At 38.3% G+C, this 22460-nt stretch overlaps 1 protein-coding gene across 1 annotated transcript; it reads left to right on the top strand.

Annotated features, from left to right (window-relative positions):
- Positions 1-1729: 1729 nt before the first annotated feature.
- zgc:163121 (PLP-dependent decarboxylase) lies at positions 1730-22224 on the top strand. Its single transcript, XM_010891376.3, has 15 exons — positions 1730-1814; positions 3064-3207; positions 14577-14819; positions 17253-17343; positions 17530-17642; positions 19538-19653; positions 19750-19829; positions 19929-19983; positions 20284-20400; positions 20714-20778; positions 21000-21078; positions 21232-21381; positions 21472-21579; positions 21679-21768; positions 21940-22224. Exons 1-15 carry the CDS (start codon positions 1793-1795, stop codon positions 22135-22137), a joined length of 1671 nt encoding a protein of 556 aa, XP_010889678.1. The 5' UTR covers positions 1730-1792; the 3' UTR covers positions 22138-22224.
- The last annotated feature ends 236 nt before the right edge of the window (positions 22225-22460 follow it).

Raw genomic sequence — 22460 nt, 5'->3', positions numbered from 1 at the left:
ACATCGCTGAGGTGGCTTATTGCTTTAATAAACTGGTTACAATCAACAAATAGTTTTGCATCATAATCATGGTAATCATCTGATATACCAGGATTTTAAAAGTCCAGAACTCAAACTATTTAGTTTGTAACTGACAAGATACAGCTCTGGAAAAAATTAAGAGACCACTTTGAGATTTTTCTTTCCTTTCCAAAAAAGTCAAAAAAGAAAGTTATGAGTGAGGAACAGAAGCGTTCAATTTGCAGTGGTCTATTAATTTAAGCCTTCTGTTCCTCACTCAAAACCTTCCTTTTTGACTTTTTGGAAAGGAAAGAAAAAGGTGCAGTGGTCTCTACATTTTTTCCAGAGCTGTACTGTCTGAAAACGGTGGTATATTGTATTACCGCATGCCAAACAATTATGATGTGTTGTGTCATGCCTACCACCAGCCCTTAGCCGTAATATGGCCAAAAATAGCTTTCTCGAATTACTTCGCCCCTTGGTAGAAATTAGGGAAAATGGCTGACAAAATGTCATTGTTGTCTATAAGCTTGATCATACACTCATAAAAAGGATGCGTTTGATTGAGGTAAAATGTTCAAATAAAAATCCAGTCCTAATCAAGCAATATATATTTTTTTTAAACGTCACATAGTTACAATAATAGGCACCCCTAGGAATTCTGAGAAACAAATAGAATAGAACAAAATGATTGTTATATCATTTTCCAAGTTCATCTAAGATATTATCAACTCTTACTGTAAGTGGTCATTCATAACTTCCTGTTTAAATGGTGTATAGATAAGAGATGATACACTTCCTGGTCATCAATCAACATGATGAAGGTAAGAGAAAATGCTAATGAAATGAGCCACACTTTTGTTGATTCTCATAAATTAGGCATTTGCTATGAAATAAATTGCTACATCCCTGGAAATACCAATTTCTACTATAAGTGTAGTAAATAAGAAGCTTAAAATCAAAAGGGTCATAGTTGGGGAAATCCAAAAGTTGGTTTAAGATTCGGGCACTAAGTCACCAAAACTAATATAAAACATCACCTCCACAACATCTTCCCATTACAAAAAGCATATAGGCTACCTTTTTACTACTTCAGCGCACAAACCATCAACCCCCAACTGTGCTTACACAACAAGGTACACAAGTGAATGGCAGCCTACCCAATACACCTACATAGAATAAACCATGTCAAAAAATATGGTTATTGTTCCATTCATCATATTATGTCAGAGTTTCATAATGTGTGCATCACTCCTCTGCGAAAACAGGTTTCCTCATTGGGGGAACCGCCCCAGTAGCGCCAGGAGATACTAGATACCATCCCAGTACCTCCAGAGGATTCTAATCCAAAGGGTTTAAACCTTTCAATAGGTTTCAAATTGAGTCTTTTGTTATTTTGATAATTCAGATGTTTTACTGTGCAATCACAAGCCCTGATAAAAAAAATCTCAAAAGTATGTTTTTGATTCTTCAGAATAATAAACTATGCAGTGCATGTTAAGTAGCAAACGCATTATCTTTTGAACAAAATAATTACACACAAAATGATCAAAACACATAATAGACCAAAAAGCCTATTCTGAATCGATGTGAGTACATTGTAATTTCGGAAACGTGAGGCTCTCAAAAGGGTAAAAGCATAATTATATAAGGTTCCCCAAACACGCCTACATTCCCCGGCAGGTTATATAGTCAAGAGAAGCATTCCTGGTTCACTATGAATGAGCAGCAGTGGAACAGTGAGATACAGTTTTAACATTGCTTTCAAAACTCAACCATCTATGGGCTAATTATGGATTCCTTTCACCTGTCAGGTAAGAGTCATTATTTCATGATATCATTTAGCATACATGTTTTTGTTACTTTACATGCTCAAATGTTCACTTAGTTAAAGCACTAAAGGAAAGCCTTTGCATAATTAATAATAATTTAGAAGCTTTATGTGAAACAACTTACATTTATGTGTGCATACATTTTACATAAAACAATGTATCCTACTATCCTGGTTTTGAAGGAAACATGCTCAATCAATTTAATTGAAAGGGACCTTCAGTCAAATTTGTTTTACATTTCTCATTTTGGTGTATAAAGCTCTGGAAAGAATTAAGAAACCACTGCACCTCATTCTTTCCTTTATAAAAAAAGTCAAAAAGGAAGGTTTTGTGTGAGGAACGGAAGGGTTAAAATTAAGAGACCACTGCAAATTGAACGCTTCTGTTCCTCACCCAAAACTTTCCCCTTCAACTTTCCTCTTCAAAGACAATCATGCTATCAACAATTTCTTCCAGTACACAACATGCAGTATGTGGGACATTAAGTATTTATTTGTCTGTACTCTGAAAGTTCAAGATTTTCTGCTTTCATTTCAGGGTATTTGTGTATAGGGTATTTGGTTTTACCCTTTTACTTTATGTATACCGAATATAGCACCTCTAATTCAGAGCACCAATTACTGGTAAAGATTAATTTATCGTCCAAATTTAACACACCTGCTTCACAACTGAGACCTTGTAATACTAACGAGTCACATGACACCAGGTAGGGAAAATGGCCAATTGGGCCCAATTTGGACTTTTTCACTTATTGGTGTACTCACTTTTGTTGCCAGCGGTTTATGATGTGTTGTGTTATTTTGAGGGGACAGTAAATGTACACTGTTATACAAGCTGTACACTCGCTTCTTTACATTGTAGCATAGTGTCATTTCCAAATATTTGAGGGGTGTACTCACTTTTGTGGTCATAAAATTAGAATATCATCAAAAAGTTGATTTATTTCAGTAATTCCATTCAAAAGTGAAACTTGTATAATGTATACAATCATTCCACACAGACTGATATATTTCAAGTGTTTATTTCTTTTAATTTTGATGATAAGAACCAGCACCTGTACTGTAGGTCATTATAATGATATTAATACCGTGCCCATATCCCTTCTAAGCAATCTAAGCAAAGTCATTACTTTAAAGGCTTTTAAATACATATATTTGTCATCATTTGACAACAATATTGTATTCCAATATTGGTTTTGAATGTTGACCTACTCTTGGTTTATTCGTTCCAGGAAGCATCAAAGAAAACTCTAAAGCTGGTGGAGGGGTTTTGGCAGAGAGTGAACAGAGACACTCCTCTGACAACATCAATGCTCCACTGACAAATGATAACACCTGCAGCTTAACCAAGGACTTCAGCTGCATTTATAGCAAAGGTAAAGACAGCCCAACAAAACCTGCATTGTGAGGCTGTCATATTATCAGTGAAAGCATTATGTAGTGAATGGCTATTTGGGATGCAGGAAAGGTTATCATTGTACTCTGTCCTTATTCATGTCAGGGAGGGATGTCAACAACAACAAAAATGTAATCTTCATTTTACATGTATTCTACTAAGATACCTTTTTGCACAATTGGCAAAAGCCCTCTACATACTTTTTCATTGACTGTTCAATACCAAACCGCAAATATGTAAATGAAGACCATGGTTCACGCAGTGACTATCTTAATGAAAAGTTGAATTCATTCATGCATGAGTTTCAAATATCCCTTAACAGCCCCTCAGTGTGAGTTTTTTTGCGCGTGATTTCAGTGCTCACTCAGAGTTCCTGAATTTGATGACGTCACAATACACTTAATCCGCAGCTTCCCAAAAACACCACGCTGCTTACTAGTTATGCATCACATTTTTTATTTTAATTATATTAGCAAACATCTACCGGTAGTAACTGTTAAAATGTATATTGAACAATTATTGACCAATCTTAAAAATGCTGTCCTTTTTCTAAAGATTGCGGGGCAAAAGATACTGACATGCATCACTTGTTTTATCAATAAAACATACACTATAACTTTCAGGCAATAGGTGGTATGTACATCATTTATTTACGTAATTATTCAGAAGCGCTCAAAAGTTTATGACAAATTATGAATTTTGATTCCTGCATTTATGGACAAATAAGATCAGTGAAACATTTAATTATTTTAGTTTACGTAGAGCTTTTTCTCAAGAGCAATTCCTGATGAGGACAACAAAAGTAGTAGTGTAATACTGTTTTAGTTTGTGCCATCGGCACGCTACTAGATCTGCCAATTGAGCTATTGTGTGTGAACCCTACTAACATAAAAACAAACTGACTGGATTAGCCCCACGTTAGTTACGTGCATTGAGTGCCGTTCAGACGGTTGACATGAACAGTCACCTTGCCAGGTAAGGAACACTACATACATTGCATTGCAAGCTTCTTTCATTGACTCGTATTCAAACTGCTGCAAACACTGATTGATGTGTTACTGTAGCTAGCTAGCAAACGTGCTAGCAAAATGTGTGAGCTGTAATTCAGTGCAGCGAAAATGATTGGTGACGGTTATAAATGTGTCTGATTGTATTGGGCGGTAAAAAAAAAAATCCTTTGTTTCAACTAGTTACTGAAAGTCAGCCACCAACAACAGCGTCCCTCAGATTCCCACACATGCACTGTGGCTATGTAGTACAGTACATCCTATCTGCCAGGGATCAGTTCTGCGAACCCTCTCAGATATGGAAAATCGCGGATAAGTGACGCACCCTTAAAAATCCCTCCCTAACACCCAGTTACCCTACACAACATGCCCCATTACCTCAGTTACCCTACACAATATGCCCCATTACCTCAGTTACCCTACACAACATGCCCCATTACCTCAGTTACCCTACACAACATGCCCCATTACCCCAGTTACCCTACACAACATGCCCCATAACCCCAGTTACCCTACACAACATGCCCCATAACCCCAGTTACCCTACACAACATGCCCCATTACCTCAGTTACCCTACACAACATGCCCCATTACCTCAGTTACCCTGATGATAATAGTACAGAAGATATAAAACACTTATAAATACATTAAATATACATAAAACAATGTGTTTTTATATTTTTTATTATAGAAAGACTTCATGCAATTAACCGGATCGACACTTGGATGGCTGAAATTTGCGCGTTCCGCAGATAGTTGAGTTCGCGAATGTGAAATCGCAGATAGCTGGGGGACTACTGTATCTGCTTGATGTGCCACTGCTGAGGACTGGATCAAACGATTGTGATGCAAAGGGCAGTGGGTCGCAATCATTTGAAACTTAAAAATGCACCATTAAGTGTCTACATTCAGCCCAAGTGCTTTCATTGTGTGTTATAAATATGATTGAAATTAGTTATTTTTACAGTGATATATTGGGGAGGGACAAATCATAATTTTCCCAGGATGGCAAATCTGCCCGAAAGACTGGCAAATGTAAATTACCATCGGGTCTCAGAGTTATTCACCTTTCTTTATCTTTGGTTGATAAACAAGCATAGCGGCGCCCACAAACGGGTAACGTAACTTCTAGAAAGTTTTTACACAGTGATTTTGACTGGTTTTCAGCTCTTCCAGGAAACGGCCAGATGCTCTACAGTAGTCGCTAATATCATTCGTTTTTGTGTCAGACGTATTATGTTCATTTTAGAAATGTTTTACTGTTGGCTGCCTGTTGGTACGTTAGTAACCCTTCTTGTCTCAATTTGAACTCTTGCTACCTGGTTAATATCATAATGTGGTTTTCAAACAATTACAATCAGGAAATAAAGTTATAAACGCTGTTTGAGCTAAATGTGAGTAAATAAAAGTGCGGTCTGACCAGCCATTGTTACATCACTCGAACCAGACGTTCTAATGGTGCGTTCTAAACAATACGTTGTAATCACACTGGTGTGATCGTACGCGTCAAAGGGTTAAGTACTTACCAGAAAATGAATTGTGGACTAATAGGCATAGCAACAGTGTATTCTACAGAAAAAAAATTTACTGCCCAAGTAAGCATTAGTAAGATTTCAGAAACAGACCACCTTTCTTGGAGTTCAGATGGGTTTAATTTTTGTAACCCTAAAACGTAAGCTTAAATGTTACCTGGGACTTAACAGTACACAATTTTCTTTTAGTCACACTTTTTGATCCTACAGTTTCCCGTCCTCATTCACGTTTTACAAAGACAGTATTAGTAAATATAATTTGACACCAGATATTTCTTTGTGACAAGCTATACAGCAGCTTAATCATAGACTGTAAAAAAAAAAAAAAGCTTTTAAAAAACATTTAACTGATGTTCTTTTTAAACCCTCTATGGTTTGGGAAGTGAAATACAACTATTTCTTGACATACAACATTGCTGGTTACAATGCTTCCAAACCCGAATACAATGAAAAATTCTTATCAAGTATATCTTTTTTTTGGGTAAAATATCTAAACATCCTTAAAATATGGTACATTTTTCTTAACAAGCGATATTAGAAAATATCTCTCGGTTTTAGAAAAAAATGCCTTGCATGTCAAGTAATTTGTCTTGTTCCATTGGTAAATTTTTTTCAAATATTTCAAGCAAATATCTCCACAAATATATTTAAATTTTCATATAAAAAAATAATAATATATTTTTTCATTTTAATCTGTGATTGCTAATCACATGCTCATTGCATAATTTTTTTTTGTGGTATTTTTGGAACTTGGAAACTTTATAATCAACAATGTCAAAAATATTTATGGGAAAGATTGATAGCCGTTTCTTCCAGAAAATAATCTCCTAAAGAGGGGGTGTGAGCACAATTGTTAGGAGATTATGGGGTCAGATATTAATATTCATATGCTATCATTTTGCTCATTTTCATTGGCTGAGTCATGTTAATCTTTCCAAAATGTTAATTTGGACAAATAACACATTTATTTCTATTGATGGATTTCATTGTCCTGGGTAACTATACATTTTTGTAATTTCCTATTTGTATAAAATTATTTACAACTGATGCATGCAATTTAGCTATCTAACGTATAATAGTGTTTGCTAACTAGTGGCATGAACTGCATTGCTCTTTTTTGCAAAAGTTAACTTGCACCTCATTATGTTTAGTTCCATCTGAATGACATTGCATTGCCATTCACATTTCTTGGTGTTCAACATAATGAGGTTAAATGTCCAGCCAGAGAAGGATGACTTCATCATATCAGCTAATTGGCCCATTTAGAGAACACAAGACAAGGACATTTCTTGTATTTCAAGGAATTTTTGTTGTATTGTTTTCCTACCCAAAAAGCAGCTTTCCTCCCAATAAATAATAAATCAACTGTTGCAGTTGAGACAGGATGATTATACTTTAATTCAAAACCTTTAGGGACTTTGTTTAATATAATTTTTACTAGATCAGTCCTCTGAAATGAGAATGAATGGCTCTCCAGCAAAGTATATTTTACTTGAACTGAATGCTGTAACTTCTCACAATCTTAAATCTGTCTTAGGTGAGGGGCAAGTATGTATAGGTCCTATTACTGTCACATTTCATAGAGGGAGACGGAGGCAGGCACAGAATTGAGACGTTTCTCTTTTAACAAACACAAAAACAAAGAAAGCAAAACAGAGTGCCGGGCACTACAAGATACTCAGGAGTTTAGTACCACACAAAACATGACAGGCAGACAAGCACAATGACCAACAGCGACAGGGAGAAAATGGCTGAACTAAATACACAGACTAACGAGGAGAACAGAAACACAGGTGAAAGGAATATACAGATTAACTGAAACAAGAACTGGAAAGACCATGCAAGGACAAGACAAGTCAAGGACAAACAGAAAACACGAAGTGGAACGGTCCCCTCAAGCTGGGACCGTTACAATTACATAGAAATGTCTAAAGTTATTTTGATATTTCAATTTATCCAGAGTGATTTACTATTTATTTGCAACTTGCACAGAACATCCTCTCAGAACGTTGTGTTGTCTTTAAGAGCAGGCAAGGTGAATGGGAGAGCATGATGTGTTTGTGATTACATTGTGAATAAAATGACAGTCAGCCATGTGTTTTTTGCAAGACTCTGTATCTTTCTGCATTTGTACACTACCTACCACCCATCTGACTCAACATGTTAAAACTGTTAGCTATGTCTGTTTGTGTTGTTGCTCGGGGCATAACTTGAGTGAAAGGTGTCTAGATACTAAGGTTTGCATAGCCTTGTGGGTAAGCCCTAGTGGTTGGGAAAAATACTGCAACCCATATCATACTGACATTAACTGAATACTACTCTATCAGTCTATAATCTGACATCCACTAGTTGCCCTTTGAGACTTCCTCAACAAGTTAGATACTGTTGAGAACTGAATGTCAGTCATAATAAGGAAACTGAAAAAATGAGCCAAGCACTATCTTTATTTAAATATTATTTGACAAAAATACCATGTGGAAACAGTACACTGCTATAAGAGTCAACAACAGTATCTAACGGAGCATCTAACGGAGTCAGCCCTGCAGTTTTCAGCCCTGAAGGGATGACAAAGGGTTTTATTTCTAGTGGCCCCTGATATTAGAGAGATTACTGTTTTTTCAAACATGTCTGGGCATGGCTACTAGCGTTGTACAGATTATAGCAATTACATTCTTTGATAGAGACAGAGAAGGACAGGTCCAGAATGGCATCTAACAGACTGAGTTCATTGCTTTAAAGTCTACCTCCTGCTCACGCCAATGATCACACCACCAATCCTACGAATGTAACTCACTCCCTCAAACAAGCCACCAATCCCTTGGACACAACTCACTCCTCAGATCATAATCAGCAGAATTCTAGTCACCTGTTCGCCCACATGTTTCTCATCAGCCCCACTATTTAGTTCTGTTCAGTGCACCTTTTCCTTTGTGAGGTACTGTTTGTTTTCACCACAACTCTACTAAGCCTTTTTTTGAATTACAACCTTTATTGGGTATTCGTGTACCAACTTGTTCCTGCCTGATTAACCTTTGACTCCAATTCCTAGTCTAGCCCCAACCAGTACTTTTGCCTGCCTTTTGGATTATCAGTGTATGCCCGTCAGCCGGTCCCTCGACCACAGTTCCAGCCTCCTACTTTTGGATTATTAAAATAAACATCTGCTGTATTCTGCGCTTGAAACCAGCACTCTGTATTCCCTCATATTCATTACAATAACATTGTCAACAGAACAACCAAAAGATATAAGAATGCAGTTCTGAATGCAGTTATTTATGGAGATAAGGGAATAATTGAACTCATACTCCAATTATCAAGCTGGTTTAAACCATAGGACTGAAAACAACGTGCAATTAACCCAAAATAGGCATCAAGGAAAGAAGAATAGTAATTGGGCTAACCCATCCTAAAAATATTTTAATCAAGGAAAGATGCATTGAGCAGGTAAAACCTTTTGTGCAAGATACCCTGAACAGTTCAGCTATGAATAACCAAAATAAGATATAAAGTTCTGATAATTGACTGACTATATTAAATAATTAGTGATTGTTGTCAGTATTGTGTGAAGTGATAGAGGTAAACAAATTCAACATCCAGACATTTCCCCCCAATCTAATATAAGCATTATATAAATATTCTAGTAAACATTTTATTTCAATAAAACTAAAACAGTTAAAAATCGTATCCCAGTACCCATTGCTACTTTTCAATTCTAATACGATATTTTCTATCATTATTAAAAAATTTATGTTTTACTCATGTTATTTTAAAAAAATAATTCTCCAAACATACTTGCATTACATGCATTAAAGTCTACCACTGCCTCCTAATTTTCTGTAAACAGTTGTTGGTGGACAGTGTTGCTATATTTGACTAATTCTTTCATTCCTGTCTTATACCCCAGTGAGTGACATACAATGACAAATTGATATATCTCAGTACAATTTTCTAGTGGGAAGATTCCCACGTCTTTCTCAGGGGCTCAATCTTCTGGCATTTCTTCCATCAGTTTTCCATTTATCTTTCAGTTTAATTACTACTTCAAATGAATAAAAAAAGAAGTGGAACTTATTTTGATTGAATTAATTAGCTGACCTTCAATATGCTATTTTAGCATTACCTTCTACATGTGCTATTACCTTACACCAACATTAAAAAGCACTATTACCTTACATCTTCATCAACAAACACTACTACTGTGCACCGTTATCAAAAAGCACTACTACCTTACACCATCATCAACAAGCACAACTCCATTACACAGACTTTAACAAGTGCTACTAACTTACACCATCATCAAGAAGCACTAGTATCTTACACCATCATCAACAAGCATTACTCCATTACATCATCATTAACATGCATTACTCCATTATCAACAAGCACTACTTAATTACACTGTCATCAACAAGCATGACTACCTCATGAAGAGGGAATAATCCAAGCTAATTACAAAGGAGGCAATTCACAGCCGCAATGTTGAAAGTACATACTAGTACCTTAACAAGCTTGATAACCTAACATGAGACAGGAACAAAACTAAGAGGATATAGGGTAATAATTGGGTCATATACAGGTCAGAGTAAATTATAGCATGGGTCATAATCAGGTCAGAGTAAATTAATCAGATGAGAGTATATTTCCCCCACAGAGTCAAGAGCTGAATTCACATTACCGGGCCAATTTCCAGGAAAAAGACAGGCAATACATGTCCTTGTATTAAAACAGAACAGACAACAACAGTAATATCCCTTTAGATATTTCACTATTTAAAGATTAGATGCTCTCTTCTAATCCTAGAAAGGAAAATAAAAGCATTTTGTTAGTTTCAATTTTCAAAAGGTTTATCAGTCTAATTATCAATATTTTCCTTTCTAAATAAGACCTACATCATTTTTAAGAATCCCAGGTTCTCTTTACCTGTGTTATAACATATACAGTGGGGAGAACAAGTATTTGATACACTGCCGATTTTGCAGGTTTTCCTACTTACAAAGCATGTAGAGGTCTGTAATTTTTTATCATAGGTACCCTTAAACGGTGAGAGACGAAATCTAAAACAAAAATCCAGAAAATGACATTGTATGATTTTTAAATAATTAATTTGCATTTTATAGCATGACATAAGTATTTGATCACCTACCAACCAGTAAGAATTCCGGACCTCACAGACCTGTTAGTTTTTCTTTAAGAAGCCCTCCTGTTCTCCACTCATCACCTGTATTAACTGCACCAGTTTGAACTCATTACCTGTATAAAAGACACCTGTCCACACACTCACTCAATCAAACAGACTCCAACCTCTCCACAATGGCCAAGACCAGAGAGCTGTGTAAGGACATCAGGGATAAAATTGTAGACCTGCACATGGCTGGGATGGGCTACAGGACAATAGGCAAGCAGCTTGATGAGAAGGCAACAACTGTTGGCGCAATTATTAGAAAATGGAAGAAGTTGAAGATGACGGTCAATCTCCCTCGGTCTGGCACTCCATGCAAGATCTCACCTCGTGGGGCATCAATGATCATGAGGAAGGTGAGGGATCAGCCCAGAACTACACAGCAGAACCTGGTCAATGACCTGAAGAGAGCTGGGACCACAGTCTCAAAGAAAACCATTAGTAACACACTACGCTGTCATGGATTAAAATTCTGCAGTGCTCGCAAGGTCCCTCTGCTCAAGCCAGCGCATGTCCTGGCCCCTCTGAAGTTTGCCAATGACCATCTGGATGATCCAGAGGAAGAATGGGAGAAGGTCATGTGGTCTGATGAGACAAAAATAGAGCTTTTTGGTCTGAACTCCACTCGCTGTGTTTGGAGGAAGAAGAAGGATGAGTACAACCCCAAGAACACCATCCCAACCGTGAAGCATGGAGGTAGAAACTTCATTCTTTGGGGATACTTTTCTGCAAAGCAGACAGGAAAACTGCACCGTATTGAGGGGAGGATGGATGGGGCCATGTATCACAAGATCTTGGCCAACAACCTCCTTCCCTCAGGAAAAGCATTGAATATGGGCCGTGGCTGGGTCTTCCAGCATGACAACGACCCGAAACACACAGCCAGGGCAACTAAGGAGGGGCTCCGTAAGAAGCATCTCAAGGTCCTGGAGTGGCTTAGCCAGTCTCCAGACCTGAACCCAATAGAAAATCTTTGGAGGGAGCTGAAAGTCTGTATTACCCAGCGACAGCCCCGAAACCTGAAGAATCTGGAGAATGTCTGTATGGAGGAGTGGGCCAAAGTCCCTGCTGCAGTGTGTGCAAACCCGGTCAAGAACTACAGGAAACGTATGATCTCTGTAATTGCAAACAAAGGTTTCTGTACCAAATATTAAGTTCTTCTTGTTTGATGTATCAAATACTTATGTCATGCAATAAAATGCAAATTTTACAATGTATATTTTACAAAAATCATACAATGGGATTTTCTGGATTTTTGTTTTAGATTCTCATAGTTGAAGAGTACGTATGATAAAAATGACAGACTTCTACATGCTTTGTAAGAGGGAAAACCTGCAAAATCGGCAGTGTATCAAATACTTGTTTTCCCCACTGTACTTCCTGTTCCTGGGAGAATGACTATTCAATGCATGAATTCTATCACTTCACAAGTCTGCTCAAATCTGCCCAAAATATTGTCAGCTCATCTGGCAGTCCTTAACTTATATAATTTCCGGATGCTGCGTAAATTAAAAACAGAATGCAATGATGTGCAAATCATTTCAACCGTATATTCAATAGCAAATAGTACAAAGACAAACTATCAAATGTTTTTGACTGAGAAATGTTATTGTTTCTTGAATTTGATGCCAGCAGCACATTTCAAAACAGCTGGGACAGAGGCACGAAAAGACTGGAAAAGTTGTGTAATGCTGAAAAAGTAAACCTGTGGAATATCACACAACGAATTAGGCCAACTGGCAACAGGTCAGTAACATGATTGGGTATTAAAAGATGATTCCAGAGAGGATGGGCCTGTCAGAAGTGGAATGTAATTTCTTCAGTTATTTGTATCTACCAATGTAATTAAACTTAGACATAAACTGGCTTACTTTCAACACCACAACATGTTAACTCACATCCTGGAATCAATGATCTCCTTTGTCAAGGCAAGAGCAGGCATGTTTCCTGGTCAATCAGGGTTTATAAATCATCCCACCGGAGCGGTTTCCTTCCCTGTGTTGTGGTCTTAAGTTACCTGAGAGGCCACAGAAACTGAGGGTGCATTTATACCATCACACGGCCATGGGCTGTGAGAGCACTCCCATGACAACCTAGAGTTGACAAGCAATCTAGGCCGTTAGTTGCTGTGCTGGCTGCACCTGGCATAGGAAGCAGTGAACCTTTTTGCAATATTCAGCATTATGAAAATCACTAGTCGTGAACGCTTCACAATTACCAGTCATGTTCAGTAGGTCGCTCTGGGTGTTCTGCAGGAATGGCTTCCTTACTGTGAAACCAGTGGTGGATCCCAAATAACCCACCAGCATTTCCAGTCAAAAAAGATTTCAATCCCAAATCAACCCATTGCTGGCCCTTCAGAGCATTATTGACAACAAATGACAACTGAGAACCCTCCAGATAAGTGCATAGGGCCATGGGGATAGATTGGGATTCACAGGAATACACTTCAATTCCATTTCTCAAAGTTCGGAGAGAAAACCACATATTAGTTTAAGCATTTATTGGAGAACTTATGCACAGCCCAGAACATGCAAGGGTTGGCATTAGGTTCTGCTCCTCTTGGGTAGCTCATTGCCATCACATGATCGATTCTACCAACAATAACATAACCTTGATATTATTAATGCAATTCCCATGGCACTGAGCAAGGTACGCAGTACCGATCCTCCTCCAAAAGGAACACAGAACAGGACAGGGGAAGGCAGGGGGGGTGGGTGGGTGAGCACCCGCATGCTAGTACAAGATCAACAACCGACTGAGCGAGTAACCAGATGGTTATATTGACAGGTTGCAATCTGACGTGTGATAGAGTGATCCTGCATCAGCTGATGCGTTGCTCACCACTTACCACTCAGGTTTCCTGAACTGGCTACACTACTGGCTGCTTTCTGCTGAATTTTACAGAATTTTTGGCCCCAACAGATCCCATGGTCTAGTAGTAACACCCCAGACTTTGACCCGCACCCTTCCCGTCTACACCCCATATTACTCATGTCACCATTTTGGAAGTGAATGAAAACACAACAGATTTATTCGTTCAGCGAACATTATGGTTCCTTATCCATAAAGTGATGATTTTGTAAGTACAAAAATGCAAATTAGGCAGTAAACCTTGAGAGAAAAGGGTGAAATTGTTTGGCATTGCCCAGTGACTGGTCTGGGCTCGATGTTTGCTGAAAAAATCTTGTTTGACAGGTCTGGGGCTTTTTCAGATTTTTTTTTTAATGATAATAATAATTTTCCAGTGAAAAGTGCATGCTGAAAGTCTTTCGGATAATCATTTAACTTACTTTTTAAAGTAATTTGTCAGATGGCAACATTATGAATCGTTATGATGGTAGCTTTTTCCCAGTTAAATCAGCTTATATGTCCTTAGAAGAGCATGCACAGGGAAGGTGACCGCTTAAATGAAAGTGCGATCAGCAGAACATTGTTGCTAAGGTTGTGGGGTGAATACAACCACACAAATCTGCTGGGGCTCAATAGCATTTATGTGCTCACATAGCACACAACCTTTTGGAGATGCTATTTGGATTTTAAGCTTTCAGAACAACTGGCAAAAAATAATACAAAAGTTAATGCAATTCTTTTTAATTATGAGCCCTTATCTTTTCTGTTCATCTTTAGATCTACTCCCTGCACTCAGTGGTGAAGAGTCAACCAAATGTTTCTTCCAAGAGCTGGTGAACATTCTCCTCAACTATGTCTCCGCTTCGTTCAGACGGAACTCCAAAGTACTCGACTTCCATCATCCTCATCAACTTAAAGAAGGCCTGGAGGGCTTCCGTCTGGAACTCCCCGACCAGCCAGAGAACCTGGAGCAACTTCTGGTTGACTGCAGGGACACCTTAAAGTATGGGATTAAAACAGGTACAACATGCGCTGCTGGCTGTATACTTAGTAGTAAACGTACTCCATGTGCCAACATACTACGCAATTGGTCTTAAGGAAAAAGCTAACTTGCCATACAATTACTATGTTGCATAAATACACACTTAACATTGTGTACATTTATTACCAAGTACAACATACAAAATATTGCCCACATACCTCCCATATTTTAAGTTGCAAGAACTTTACATTCTTAAAAAGCAAATCAGAAAAATTTAACATTAACCATGAAAGACCTTGAAGGATGGGCTGGTAACCATCCATTAAATTTAAGTTACAGTTGAACCACTTTTCTAGGCTATATTTAACCTTTCACCCTATCTAACCATTTACAGTAGGGAGAACAAGTATTTGATATACTGGCGATTTTGCGGGTTTTCCTACTTACAAAGCATGTAGAGGTCTGTATTTTTATCATAGGTACACTTAAACTGTGAGAGACAAAATCTAAAACAAAAATCCAGAAAATGACAGTGTATGATTTTTAAATAATTAATTTGCATTTTATTGCATGACATAAGTATTTGATCACCTACCAACCAGTAAGAATTCCGGCTCTCACAGACTGTAAGTTTTTCTTTAAGGAGCCCTCCTCTTCTCCACTCATTACCTGTATTAACTTCACCTGTTTGAGCTCGTTACCTGTATAAAAGACACCTGTCCACACACTCACTCAAACAGACTCCAACCTCTCCATAATGGCCAAGACCAGAGAGCTGTGTAAGGAAATCAGGGATAAAATTGTAGACCTGCACATGGCTGGGATGGGCTACAGGACAATAGGCAAGCAGCTTGGTGAGAAGGCAACAACTGTTGGTGCAATTATTAGAAAATGGAAGAAATTGAAGATGACGGTCAATCTCCCTCGGTCTGGGGCTCCATGCAAGATCTCACCTTGTGGGGCATCAATGATCATGAGGAAGGTGAGGGATCAGCCCAGAACTACACAGCAGAACCTGGTCAATGACCTGAAGAGAGCTGGGACCACAGTCTCAAAGAAAACCATTAGTAACACACTACGCTGTCATGGATTAAAATCCTGCAGCGCACGCAAGATCCCCCTGCTTAAGCCAGCGCATGTCCAGGCCCGTCTGAAGTTTGCCAATGACCATCTGGATGATCCAGAGGAGGAATGGGAGAAGGTCATGTGGTCTGATGAGACAAAAATAGAGCTTTTTGGTCTGAACTCCACTCGCTGTGTTTGGAGGAAGAAGAAGGATTAGTACAACCCCAAGAACACCATCCCAACCGTGAAGCATGGAGGTAGAAACTTCATTCTTTGGGGATGCTTTTCTGCAAAGCGGACAGGAAAACTGCACCGTATTGAGGGGAGGATGGATGGGGCCATGTATCGCAAGATCTTGGCCAACAACCTCCTTCCCTCAGGAAAAGCATTGAATATGGGCCGTGGCTGGGTCTTCCAGCATGACAACGACCCGAAACACACAGCCAGGGCAACTAAGGAGTGGCTCCGTAAGAAGCATCTCAAAGTCCTGGAGTGGCCTACCCAGTCTCCAGATCTGAACCCAATAGAACATTTTTGGAGGGAACTGAAAGACTGTATTGCCCAGCGACAGCCCCGAAACCTGAAGGATCTGGAGAATGTCTGTATGGAGAAGTGGGCCAAACTCCCTGCTACAGTGTGTGCAAACCTGGTCAAGAACTACAGGAAACGTATGATCTCTGTAATTGCAAACAAAGGTTTCTGTACCAAATATTAAGTTCTGCTTTTTTGATGTATCAAATACTTATGTCATGCAATGAAATGCAAATTAATTACTTAAAAAACATACAATGGGATTTTCTGGATATTTGTTTTAGATTCTCACAGTTGAAGAGTACCTATGATAAAAATTACAAACTTCTACATGCTTTGTAAGTGGTAAAACCTGCAAAATTGGCAGTGTATCACATACTTGTTCTCCTCACTGTATTTTATTGACAAACATCGGAGTAACTGAGCTCCAGTGCATTTTAGCGAAGGGATAGAGACGGATGGTTGTGCGATGCCGTAGACTAGAAAACCCAAAAAGTATCCCCAAAGAAACTAAACCAACACAAATAGAAATGCCATCAGAAAGCGTCCATGCAAACTTTTGTGTGGATTCATCATCGGGTTGGTTGCTGCCATCCAGCCTACTTGAGCGTCTGAGGGGGAACAGTCAATACAAGTTGTGTTGTACATCTGGGTGGCCTGCCTCACCCTTTATAGCCGCTCTGATTTGGGGCCATCCTTGATATTCCATATATTCCAAATCTCAGCGTTCCATGGTGCATGCTCTTCTTGTGGTGTAACATTCCCGGTGGTGTTACATTCTCAGTGGTGTTACATTCCCTGTGGTGTAACATTCCCGGTGGTGTTACATTCCCGGTGCAGACCCACTGTACCACAATGTCCTCCTCTGTCCCCAGGTCACCCACGCTTCTTCAATCAGCTGTCTTCAGGGCTGGATGTTATTGGCCTGGCAGGGGAATGGCTGACATCTACCGCCAACACGAACATGTAAAATCTCATTTCTCAGTAAACCCTCTCATTTAAAGTAATTTGCCAGAGAATAGGTCTGACATTTCCATAGGAATGCCGGTATAATGTTATTCTGGACTTAGTTTAGCCTTTGAGATTAATTAAATAAGATGGATAAGGTGTTTTTCTACAGTGTGGGTTGACCCCACTATTTTTTTCTTCTAGGTTTACTTATGAAGTATCCCCTGTGTTTATTCTGATGGAGGAGGTTCTACTAAGAAAAATGCAGGAGATTGTGGGTTGGTCTGAGGAAATGGGTGATGGCATCTTCTGTCCAGGTATGATGTGAGCTACACTCTGAACTTACCATCAATATTAACAATGTTACCATTGGAAAACATACTTTTCACATCCATTGAATTTGATGATTTTATTATCTAAGTCTTGGCTGTATTGTGATGATTATGAATATAAATAAAACCAGAATAGGACAAATGCTAAATAAATTCTGGTGTGCTTGAAATCTTATTACTGAGTACTTTTCGTATGCATTTTAGAATGATTTCCATATGCATTTAGGTAGTGGTAGTGATTGCAGTACAAATGGTAATGACTCAGTATAGTTGAAAAGATATGAGAGGAAAATTGTTAATAGTTGATACTTTTAATCATTTTAATTTAGGATTACCTGGACTTTAGAGTTTTAAAGAATTTGAAGATTAGCATTAAACATTAAAAGAGTTTTGTTGATGTCTTGAACATTCTTCAAGGGTTAATATTGGGTAGTAATGACTTAAGGAATTGAAATTTAGGTTAGCCTGAATATGTCCTCGGAAGACCAGAATTTCAATCCTGCTGTCTGGTTTCTGGGTGTTAGTTATAGAATATGGCTGCCTTGCCTTCTGGGGCTCCAGCGCCGACCTGTGGTGGCTTATGCATCTGTGAGCTCTATCAAGGTAACAGGCCGGAAAGGGTCCCCCTTCTGGCAAACAAATCAGATGAATAATATTTAGAAAAATACCTTTTTAGGGTTTTAGATTTACTCAAAATTCAAAATGACAAAAAAACTAACATGGGGAACTTACCACTACTAGCCAAATGTGTTCCTTGTCTTGATTCAAGAGGTGAGGAGGGGGATAAGTGAGCACAGGAAATGTAATTTGCATTCACCACTTAAAGTGGTAAAGTTATCAAAAGCATGCTGACTGGCACTGGGTCAAATGTAAATAAGTTTAGAAATAGAACAATAGTGTTGATAACATACTGTAAGCAGTGTTAATTTTTGCAGTGTTTTAGTAATTTTTGAAATTGTAGTTTTTAACAATCTACAATACTTCTGAACAACAGGTCGATAGTGGTTGGACAAATTATTATTAGCAGTTATTTCAATATAAGCTGTTCACTCAGTTCACTTTTAACTTCCACACTCTGATGAAAATCATGGTTAGAATGAGGTAAAAAGGGCTATGAATTTTGCATATATGTACTTGGATGCACCTTAGGTGATTTTCTCTCATTAAAAAGTGATTTCTTTAGTACTGCATGCAATAGCCTGCAACGAGGTAAGAATGTCAGAAATTAAATAGCCGTTATGTCCATTCAGTCAGTACATTATGTGTTGTGGGTGTAACATCTTCCACAAAGATGCTATTCATGAATTGCACATCCACTACTTGGTCATGTCGTTGCCATGGTCACTAACATTATATAAACAGAGCAGTCATGTTGATGACAAGAAGTTGAATGGGGCTATTGACATTAAAGGGGGCTAGTTACAGTTATGTCTAAATTACACTATAGGTGCTTGGAAAAACAATATTGCTAAATTGGTTAATATTTTCCCTAATGTTACCATCATTATCATCCAATGCACTTTTTATAGCAATGTTGTCATTAGTTTGCCAAACCAGTCAAAACTAATTACGCTAATTTTAGCTAACACAAATTTGGTTGACTCCCCCTATAATAATTAGCTAGATTACATTATACTGATTTTTATCGCTGTTTTGTAAATTGGACTCCTGCATCATTATACATTAGACATGCATTTAATGTATTAAATACACACGATGCACAGTATGTTTGTACAACATAAAAATATAACATATAACGCCTAACAATAATAATACATTCCAGAGTTGTGCTATATTTTGGTTAGCAAGCACAGCCAACAACAAGATTAATATCTTAGTGACATATGATATCCATCTGTAATATGTGCCTTTTTCCTTAGGAGGGACCATATCCAATCTGTACAGTGTACATCTGGCCAGATACTATTTCTTCCCCGAAGTGAAGACCAAAGGCATGACTGATCTGCCGAGGCTCACACTTTTCACCTCAGCACATGTAAGCATCAGTAGTATTCACATTTGGTCATGCATAATATTATCCAGAAATATTCTTGTTACTGGATATTGACAAACACTTGTTTTCCACCCCCAGAGTCATTATTCAGTCAAGAAATCTGCAGCTGTCCTTGGAATAGGGAGTGAAAACGTTGTGGTGGTGAAATGTGATGATCGGTGAGCAAGAAGGGCATTGTGATTTGCATTGCTAAACGCTAAATGTTGACAGTACCATCAGTAATATAGTAGATAAGCCATATGTTTTTTCTGTTAAAGGGGAAGGATGATTCCTGCAGAACTGGAGTACAGTATAATAACTGCCAAAGATAAGGTAATGGATGAATGTACATCTTGCTGAACTGTGGATAATGGGCCTTTGTATAAACAATGTGCACAGGCAGCATTTTCAGCCAGGGAAAGATTTAGTCAAATTAGTAAAAATGTCTAATTAAAAATCACAGAACCAGCCAATAGAATATTCTTAAATCAGAATTGATGCAGTCCAGTCCGCTTTAGCTGGTCTGAACAATTGCTATGAGAGCTCTATTGCAATGGCAAGGAATGGTTGACAGAAACTGTTCAATAGACTCATCATGATTCCTGTCACCTCTCTCCATTACTTTGTTTCCAGGGTTGTGTCCCGATCTACGTCAATGCCACCGCAGGTACCACCGTCTACGGTGCTTTTGATCCTATCAGGGTCATTGCAGACATCTGTGAGCGCCACAGACTTTGGCTACATGTTGATGTATGTGCCTTTTATCTTCTGCCTACACATCATGGCTTCCCAGACAGATTACATATAATGTTGGATTAAAAATCGACTTCAATTAGGAAGGCTTTTCAATTCAGGACTAGCCATGAAAAGACTGAACGAGGTTCTAAGCACTAACACATTCGTAACAGTAGTTGTAGACTATCATATGGAACTACTGGCTGAAACTGTACAAAACCACACTGGCAACACTTTAATTTCTGTTCAGGAAACAATCTCTATTAGAGTGTTATAAGATCTAAAATGCAAATGGACTGTATTTATAGAAAGATAATCTTTTTTACAGGCAGCCTGGGGTGGTGGACTGTTGATGTCCAAGAGGCACCGGATGAAACTAGAAGGCATTGAACGGTATGGCATTAAATCAGAGAGACCAGATATATCAGGGCAGCCATTATCTAAAGCTCTCAAAAACAATGACAAGTTGCAGAATTTCCACTTCACAATATTGCCAGGGTCAATTCCATTTGGAAGGCACCAGTTCCATTAACACTTGAAATTGAATGGACCCTTAATGGCAACTACTTGATTTGTTCTTACATGTAGGACTATTTCAATTGTTTCCACTATAGAGCCTGGTCTGTGACTTGGAACCCTCATAAAATGATGGGTGCTCCACTGCAATGCTCAGCCATACTGGTGAAAAAAAAGGCGAGTGATTTTTTTTTTGTCTGAATAAAAACCACCATTACATTTTATCTTCAGCATTTTTACGCACGTATGTACTCAGTGCAGACACACACAACTGGATTTACAAACACACAGTACACATATATGATGTAATGTGTGCTTTCTCACACACAGGGCCTCTTGCAAGAATGCAATCAGCTGTGTGCAGAATACCTCTTCCAGACTGACAAGCACTATGACACATCCTACGACACTGGAGACAAGACCATCCAGTGTGGCAGACACGTCGACGTCTTCAAGCTCTGGCTCATGTGGAAGGCCAAGGTATTTAGTAACAGTTTAAGAAAACACGTTATATCCATCCTGACTCCTATCTATTTTATGTATATATTTGTGTGTGTGTGTATTTCTTAGGGTTTAGAAGGCTTTGGATCACAGGTCAATAAATGTTTGGAAAATGCGGAGTACTTGTTCAACAAAATCAAACAAAGGCCAGACTTTGAACTCGTCTTCAATAGCAAGGTAAGTCTGTTTTAGACTCATTAAGTCCCCTATAGATATTTCAACTTTGCTCAGTGAGATTAATTGTTGCAAAGCCTTTCATCTGTAATCCCTGCACAGCCGGAACACAGCAACGTGTGTTTCTGGTACATCCCACCCAGCCTGAGAAACATGCCGCCAGGTCCTGAAAGGAACAGGAGACTACATGAGGTAATGTAGAATTTGAATCACTAATCTTAGTGATACATCAAATGCACCCCAAATTATTCTTTGTCCATTAGTTACAGCATGTGTACTAATAACAAGCATCACATGACTTCAGTCCATAATGTGCAACTATACTGTATTTGGCTATTACTAAATACCTGTTTGGTTTCTAAGGTTGCACCTAAGATCAAAGCCCAGATGATGGAGAATGGAATGACCATGATTGGCTATCAGCCACTGGGAGATAAAGTGAATTTCTTCAGATGTGTCATCTCCAACCCTGCAACACAGACAGAGGATGTGGACTTCTTGTTGGAAGAGATTGCTCGTATCGGTCAAGACATTAAATTACAATTGACTGAGACAAATTAATGAATTAGGAATGGGGCAAATCAGGTTAAAGACCTATGAATCACATTTTCTCTCAGATCAAATATAATAACTGTAAAAAAAACAATCATGAACCAAAGTTTCTTTTGTTAATTGTTTTATTGTGTAAATAGCTGTTTTAATAAAATGTTTTATTCCAGAGTATCAAAGAATATTTTTTACAGGATTCAGTGGTGCAATTTATTTGTTTACATAATTTGAGTCTAAGGACATTTTCATATTTTCCATATCAAATATTTTTACATTTATAAAATGTCAACAGCAAAAACAGGGAGCAGGTGACAATTTTTTTAATTATCTTAATT

This window comes from Esox lucius, chromosome 3 (genome assembly GCF_011004845.1).
Source record: "Esox lucius isolate fEsoLuc1 chromosome 3, fEsoLuc1.pri, whole genome shotgun sequence".
In the NCBI taxonomy this organism is placed as follows: domain Eukaryota; kingdom Metazoa; phylum Chordata; class Actinopteri; order Esociformes; family Esocidae; genus Esox; species Esox lucius.
The sequence above is the reverse complement of the archived record's forward strand: the minus strand, read 5'-3'. Positions and strand labels throughout refer to the sequence as shown.